The sequence below is a fragment of the Sinocyclocheilus anshuiensis genome, unplaced genomic scaffold (assembly GCF_001515605.1).
Source record: "Sinocyclocheilus anshuiensis isolate Anshui unplaced genomic scaffold, SAMN03320099.WGS_v1.1 scaffold167, whole genome shotgun sequence".
Taxonomy (NCBI): Eukaryota; Metazoa; Chordata; class Actinopteri; order Cypriniformes; family Cyprinidae; genus Sinocyclocheilus; species Sinocyclocheilus anshuiensis.
The window spans coordinates 45,741-54,355 of record NW_015552552.1 but is presented as its reverse complement, the minus strand read 5'-3'; the positions used below and the strand labels follow the sequence as shown (position 1 = coordinate 54,355).

Genomic DNA, 8,615 nt, shown 5'->3' with positions numbered 1-8,615 from the left:
TAGCTCCATTTGAGCTTGTTTTTCATATAGCCTGTTAAGTGCAAGTGTCTGATACAATACCAACACTGAAGACGCAGTGTTGTTTAATTATTGACTTTTTTCCCCCTGTAGCCTATTTCAGTAGAATACCCAACGGATTACAGAACCGGCTTTACTCATAAGATGCGCGTTAAATATCGCATGCGATTTATCGTGCAGCCCTACACTGTACTATAATATACACAAAGAATATCGGCCGATATCTCGATATCTGCCTTTTTTTTACTCCCTAATATCGGTATCGGTCCCAAAAAAACCATATCGGTCGGGCTCTAGCGTTTACAGAACTTTGTGAGATCGCGATGAATGAAGATGAGCGCGCTTTGCACACTTTCTAGGGTATAATCCATTCAGAATTTGTATGAAACAGAAACTTTTGTTTTTCGGACACATACACCCTGCGAAGTTTCGGGAATGACATCCGCATATTTATGCGGGATTCACTCTCGAAATAGCAATGATTGGCACTGAACATACAATATAGGCTATGTGAAAGGTGAACAACGGCTCTGTGTAGTTAATGCTGCTCAATGTGAAAGCACGCAAGTGATGGAGATTTACCGCTGATTACAGAACCGGCTTTACTCATAAGATGCGCGTTAAATATCGCATGCGATTTATCGTGCAGCCCTACACTGTACTATAATATACACAAAGAATATCGGCCGATATCTCGATATCTGCCTTTTTTTTACTCCCTAATATCGGTATCGGTCCCAAAAAACCCATATCGGTCGGGCTCTAGCGGTTACTACTACAGATAAACATCTACATATCAGATAAGGATTTAGGAATGAAGAACTTTGCCCAAAACTATGAAATATTTCGTGCATTGAATAGAAAAGGAATCGATGCATCAACTGAAGCATAAAGTCGAATCTCACCTTCCAGCATTTCCTCATAGAGTGCATGAACTCCCTCTGGAATGATGACAGCCAGCGCAGTGCCACACAACAGCCCGGCTCCCAACACTGTCACCAACTTCAGCTTCTCCTGAAGATAGAAGAGTAGTCACAAAAACTTGCATTTAGGTCACTAAATTATGTATTTAGGTGGGGTTGATATCAGGTTAACTTCATATGCAAAAGCTGGATATCATAAAAATAGGTTTAAAATATATTAATCAAGAGAAGCATGCAGGTACAATCCCAACTCACAGAAATCATAAACTCCTTATAGACATAAACTTCATCTGGGTCAAAACCAGGGCCATAAGCACCACAGACAGAGCAATATAATGGCTAGGCAGATTAAAAATGAACTAATATTTGGTGATTTTGAGAACAGCATCAGCTTATACATACCATTAAAAGTCAAGGATTTTTATTTTCCTAAAACCCTTATGATTTCTGAAGGATTATATGACACTGATGACTGAAGTAATGGCTGCTGACAATTCAGATTTGCCAACACAGGAATAATGACATTTAGAGTAGGGCTGCACGATAAATCGCATGCGATATTTAATGCGCATCTTGTCAGAAAGCCGGTTCTGTAATCAGCGGTAAATCTCCATCACCTGCGGACTTTCACATTGAGCAGCATTAACTACACAGAGCCGTTGTTCACCGACAAGCTGCGCAAAAAATCGCGCGAATATGAACGTGGTTTTGCGCAGCTCGTCAGTGAACAACGGCTCTGTGTAGTTAATGCTGCTCAATGTGAAAGCCCGCAGGTGATGGAGATTTACCGCTGATTACAGAACCGGCTTTACTGATAAGATGCGCGTTAAATATCGCATGCGATTTATCGTGCAGCCCTAATTTAGAGTATATTAAAAACAGTTATTTCAAATTGTAATAATATTTCACAATATTGCCCTTTTACTGTATTTTGTGGAACAAATAGCCCTGTTGAGCGTAATAAATAGTATTTAAACGGTAGTGTACCTAGTAAAATATTAGTGAATTATTATGTAAAATACATACATACATACAATTCTGAATTTCAGTTTATGGGTACATTCAACTGCTAATTCAAAACTGAAGAACTTTACCTCAGAGTTTTAAATGCCTCCCACGTTTCTGCATTAGTCACTACAAACATGTTTTGATGGCTCATAAACTATACAGCTCGTTTGTCCAGAAAATCAATCAAAAGTTTAAACAAATACAGCGTAGGTAGCAAGTTAAACAGCGTGGGTCTACAGTATAAACTGACGGTTGATATCACATTCAACATTTAAACTTTTAAGACTATTGAGTAGTAGCTTAAATCAAGGGTGCGCAAACTTTTGGAGATATCCCAGTCCTCAGCACTGCACATGATGGACGACTATCTTCTCATAGTTAGCTTTCTGGAGAGAACTTATCTCTGCAGGAAGGTACATTGAGAAACTCTCAAGGACTGAGCACACCATAAACTATTGTAGACACGTTCAACTCAAGTTAAGGCTCACCTCAGAGAAGTTGACAGCCAGGGGAATTGTTCCAGCCACATAGCAGCCGACTAACATAGCCAGAGACAGCAGACTGATGGAGCTGAAGTCATCCATTTCAGCTAAAGATACACCGCTGTCTCAGTCTGAGAATCACTTTAGAGTTTAACAGCAGATCCTGTACAATCGACCGATGTCTGGTGCCAGCTGATCCTTCTTTAACGTACTTGGATTGGTGTATTAGCTGGCTAGGTAGTCAGTTTTATGCATGTATCCTTACAAATCAGACGATTAAACACGAACACCCACTGCTGATCTGCTGTAAAGTCGGTTCGGAGCTCTTGGTACATTGACCTGGTCGATTATCTGAACGCTGTTGCTCAACTTTAATCACACAGAATCACGTCGCGTTTAGCAAAGGCTAACTTAAATCATAACAATCGGTCTGCGATTAAACAAATCAATCAACAGATTTGTGAATTGTTTTCATAGTCTACTTCTCTGATCTCAGGCTGCGCTTAATGGCATTGTGATTCCTTAACAGGCGACACTGTTTTGTCGCAGAAAACCCATCTAGTTTGTTACCTATTCCGCAGTATCGACCATCACTGACCGCCAACTAGCCGAGTGTAATGTTGGTAGTGTGAATAAAGCACTTCCGGGCCACATCGCCGTCAAAACAAAAGCTCCCGCCCCCTCTTTAAATTACGCCAAAAACGTCACCAAGACACTCACCGACAAAATATGACCCAACAAAAATGCTTAAATTCATCCCCAATATTTAAGGTATTTTTAGTGGAATTTGATTGTTTTATATCTCCTCTGAAATTGTTAAAAAACAAAAAGTCATTAACATGTTTAAAATATTATGACATTATCTTCAGTTCCAGTTACTAATTAATGTCACACTTTGTATAGCACTGACTGTCTTATGCTATGCTCTGTTTGTTATTTGTTCTATTTTCATTAAAAAAATAAAACTTGTAGTGTAGCCTACTACAAACCTTAAAAGTATAATAAATAAATAAATAAATAAAATAAAAGTACTTGCTGATAATGTAATATTAAGTACATAAAAGCCAGAGTTTATAATTTTATTTATATTTTTAGTGTACCTCTGATCAGTGAAACATATCTTTTTAAAAAGTGCACTCTGTAATCATGCACTGATCTATATAATCTCAGTTACAGATCAGTGTAATCATGTCAAATTAAAAGTTTAATTTTAAATAACATTTTAAAACAATATGTTTTAAAAATCTTTTGTCATGCTTTGAAGAAGTACACTTATTTTGATGTTCACTTTACATGTGAACATACTAAATCACATGTAAAGTTCTTTATTATAATTCTAAATGTAGTGAGTTAGTAGGCTATATGATAGTAGCCTACATTTAAAGTTAATATATAGGCTATTTTAAATATACTGTAAACAGGGGCGCCTTAAGATAACCAAAGGCCCCTGGGCTACAGCATTACAGTAGGCCCCCCGACCCCAGAAAACCTCTTTTTTTTTGTTAAGCTTCCTAACAATTATTAGTCACTTTTTTGTGTGTTGTTAATATGCAAGTTAAAGTTCACAACACTGTTCTGTGTAAAATGTGAACATAAGCGAATATGCAAATTCACTCTTTGCCACAAGGTGGTGCTTTTGGAACAGCAGAATTATATAGCCCTTACATAAAGTAAACACTACGTTATTACGGGCATTATGCGGAGGTAATATGAAAGGAAAATGTCATCAAAACTTTCCTGGCTGGAATGTGAGTTTACAGGTATGATTTAAACACCATAAATCACACAACATTAATTCATTATCAGTAGATCAAAACAACATGGCATGTTGGCATAAATGTGGGTTATTTGGTGATTGCTAACTGCGTTTTTATTTTGAAACATGACACGCTCGCGTTTAATTAGTTAAATCACAGCGTATAAAGTTTAATGATCACATTTAAGCAAAAGGACAATTCCTATTTTTCTTAAATTGAGATTTTGAAGCAGCACTATTTATGGAACACAGACACACAGATTACATCCGAGCAAGTTACAGAACTCTCACTGGCTAAGTTTACATGCACCATTTTTGGTTCAATCGGACTGAATTCATTCCGATTGATGAATCTGAATGTAGTGTTTACATGAACGCTAAATAAAGTGATCGGGTTGATCTGCAAGCTTTATGTCACAAGCTTCAAATCGGAATGGATTTTTTTTTTTTTACATGCGCACACTGCACAAATATAGAGTTTCTCACTGTTTGCACATAATAACCACTCTCATACACGTTTTTTTTATTTGTTTTTAACAGCAGAATTAATATTTATCCATTTATGGATACATATACATATAAACCGCTGTGCTGTACTGCCCATATTTAGCAAAACAATGGCCCTCCCCGTGCCCAAAATGGGTTGCCTGTGGATGAGAATCCAAAACAAGGACTGGTGAGAGGTTGTCCTGCTCCACTTCACAGTTGCCGAGTGAAAGGAGAGTTTTATAATGACAGTACAGGCATTTATACAACATTTTATTCAAAAGGAAGAACCGCTCGTTCTGCGCGTCATGTGTCATTACGCTATTTCTGATTCTCTGCACATGCGCAGTCCTTTCAGTTTCGGGGTGCAATCCGATCGAGTGTTTACATGCACTCTCAATCGTATTAGAAAAGGAATAAACCACCCCCTTCAATCCGATCGAAATTTCATTCTGATCGAGTTCAATGGGATCGAGCTCAATCGGATCGATTAAGGTGTTTACATGAAGGCTTTTCAGTCCGATTGAGCCGTCAATCCGATTACAAACGGATTATTTGGTTGCATGTAAACGTAGCCACTTGTATGACGTTACAGAATGTTGTCCGGTCCAGTTCCTTTCACACAGCAGTGTTGTGTTTCTGTTAATCTGCGTGTTGATGTAACAGAGGCCAGCGGTAGGTGCTGTGCAGGTAAACCTCACTCTCCTGATCTCAAGAGATGCACTAGCGACTGAAGCTAGTGGCTGCAGTCTTTAGCCTCCTTGTTAGTGTGTCCGCCTCCCATGCCGGAGACCCGGGTTCGAGACCCACTCAGAACGAGGTGTGGTGGTGAGGACCCGGGAGAGAGGGGTTACATTGGTGCCGTGACCCGGATGGGAGTGAGGTTTAGGGGGGTGAGTGTAACAGAGGCCAGCGGTAGGTGCTGTGCAGGTAAACCTCACTCCCCTGATCTCAAGAGACGCACTAGCTGCAGTCTTTAGCCTCCTTGTTAGTGCGTCCGCCTCCCATGCCGGAGACCCGGGTTCGAGACCCACTCAGAATGAGGTGTGGCGGTGAGGACCCAGGAGAGAGGGGCTACATTGACATAAAGATGCTCTCGTGCTGCGGTTATTTACTAGCAAATGCAATTTACATTCCGCTTACAGTATATGGATTGAACACGTGGAACATACCAACTTTACAAACTGTGTGGGAGAACCTAAACTGAGCCATTCACTATATAGGCCACTACAACCAAGGCATCGCTAAAAATGAGTGTGTGTGTTTGTTTACAGAACGCTGTTGTCACTGCTGCAAACTCCCATATAAATAATTATTAAAAAAATATAATTTCCCTGCAGCCAGTGGGCCCCCTTTCCAGTGTAGGCCCCTGGGCTTCAGCCCCTTGAAGCCCGTGCATTAATGCGCCCCTGACCGTAAACGTAAATCACAAATTTATCATTGTAAATGTGTAATTACAGATATATTTAAATACATAGGCCTACATATTTAACAGTAGTGACATTAAAGTAGCTTACATTTTAGTTTACCATAAATACTTGTTCATCCAATGACTATATAGACTAATTATAACATTAATCATAAAGATTAGAAGTGGGTCAAAAAAGCACCAATTCAACTAATTTCATAATACATAATTGCATACTAAACTATAATACAGTTTCATTTAATTCTAAACAACATCACATTCAGTTCACGCTTGAGTATATTCTTCTAAAGTATATTATTTCCATAATAAGTGCTCTTAAATTAAAATTAAATTAATAAATTAAAGGAAATAAAATGGATGCTTTCTGAAAAAAAAAGGTAGTTTGAAACCAGGGGGCCACAAGATAATTTAAAAATAAGTTATATTGAAATAATACTATATGCTTATAATCTGACAAGTAATCAGTTGTCATTTTAATTTGTCCCCTATTGTTTTTGTTGAAGGACACATATATTCCTGTTGAAAAGACCCCACCTTAGATCAACATAAACTTCCATGCTGGTTTCTGCTGATTTGATGGTTGTCTTGTTGATGGACCAGCATGGACAAGTAGCTGGTTGGTTGACAAAAGAAGTTTTGTTTAAGTCACTTAAGGGCAGGTGGGAACACAGCATCCTATGATGGGGGACCAGCTAAACTAGTCTATGCACATGATTAAAAGCTATACTAAAATCTAAAATATAAATGGCTAAAATATATGTATTTGGGATTTCATTTAAATTCATGCTGAAAGGCATCAGGTCTAACTAAGGCTGTCAGTCCCAACCCTGATGTCAGGAGACCACGGGAGTATTTAGAACATCCCTCATGTAGAACGCTGAGTGTTCTCTGCTTCTGTTCTTAGTCAGAACAGCCGCATTTTGCTTACTGTTGGATTAGGAAGATCAAAGAGCTTATAATGTATTTTAGAAATGGTTACACTTAATATTTACAAGGTGATAAAAAACTAAATTCGGGGGCGTTTGATAAGAGCAAAGGTCTGAACATATTAAATATCACCTTAGTTGACTTCTTACCCTTCAAAATGGCTAACAGCCAATTCTCACAGGCTGCTGACTGCCTTGGGCTTCATGCTGAAAGGCTCACAGTGCCAGAAACAAAGCACTGCAAATGTAGCACTGATATTGATTGAAGAGTGCCTGAATGTGTGCCAATGACCGTTGGCATGGTGTAAAATCCACAAAGAAATGAAAAATGTAATTTATTCCAAGCGCTAATATTGCGTTCTGACTGCCTTATTGCAGTTTTGTACGCTATTGTTGTCACTGTTACTATTTATTAAACATGTGCTATGTTTGGTATTATTTAGTTATCATTACTATACTTCATTTATTGAATTTGCAATGCAATTTCTCATTATTTATGACAATAAGACAAGAATAATTAAGATTTTTTGTAACTAACGTTTGATAAGTCATATTTGCAGAATTTAAAATTGGAATTAGAAGGACGAAAAAAAAACCCTCATAATTCTTTGTATAACAAACAGTATAACAAAGAGTAAAAGTTACCAAAAGTTGAAGTTATTTGCAGTAAATAAAATCGCAATGGCTGAATATGTTAAAATTAAAGTCCAATAAAATTGTATTAGTTTCCTTTATGTGAAAATGGTATTGGACATCACTGAAAGATGAATTATGCATTTTCCCCCTCAGCTGAAAAGTACCCTTCATTCAACAATTAACATTTGACCTTCAGTTTAAGAATCCCTATTTCAACATTCAGTTTAATTATACTAGTCCTTGAACATTGCTTGATTCCCCCCATGTCTGCCTCTGGTTATCTAAGCCTTTCAATTAGTTAAAACATACCTTGATATAGACCAGACTTATTTTGCCAGCAGGAATCTGTTATCTTTTCTGACCTTGGATCATTAGAGACATTTATCCACTGAAAATGAGCAATTTTTTTTTCTGATTTTGTGGTCTTGAAATCAAACACTAGATGGAAGTGTTGTATTGTTTGTTAATCCCACACCCGTTGACGGAAACCTTTCCAGGGGCTTGGCATTGAATTAATACATTTCACAAATGCATTTATTCAAAACAACTTACTGTATATTGCATTTAAAGTTTACATTTTATAAGTTCATCATGCATTCTCTAGCACTATGCATAATGCTCTACGGTTTGAGCTACAATAATATAAATATTGTAAGGACCAACATTTCTTATATATATTTCTATAGCAGCAGATTTGTACATAGATTTCAAACACCCAGTTCAAAACTGTTGCTAATTACGATTATTTATTTTATTTGTGAATTCTGACCTAATATTGTATTATATTACTAAAAAATATCTATTGTGATCAGATATGTAAAATAAATAATAATAATTTAAAAAAAAAGACAGTTTAGACAAAAAAAAATGTGTGGCTTGCATAAAAATAGAATAGTTATATGCTATTATCGAAGAGCCATGAAATATTTCAAAGTTTTATATATTATAGAA

The 8,615-nt window shown here is 37.3% G+C and overlaps 1 protein-coding gene across 1 annotated transcript in view; it reads right to left on the bottom strand.

Annotated features, from left to right (window-relative positions):
- Window positions 1-3,076, bottom strand: part of LOC107664419 (zinc transporter ZIP9-like) — a 7,090-nt gene extending 4,014 nt beyond the window's left edge. Inside the window, exons 1-2 of the mRNA XM_016454989.1 lie at window positions 2,438-3,076; window positions 924-1,032 (exon numbers count right to left, since the gene is read on the bottom strand). Of these exons, the coding sequence (XP_016310475.1) occupies window positions 924-1,032; window positions 2,438-2,533 (205 nt within the window). The 5' untranslated portion in view covers window positions 2,534-3,076. The remainder of the gene's footprint in view (window positions 1-923; window positions 1,033-2,437) is intronic.
- Window positions 3,077-8,615: the final 5,539 nt, after the last annotated feature.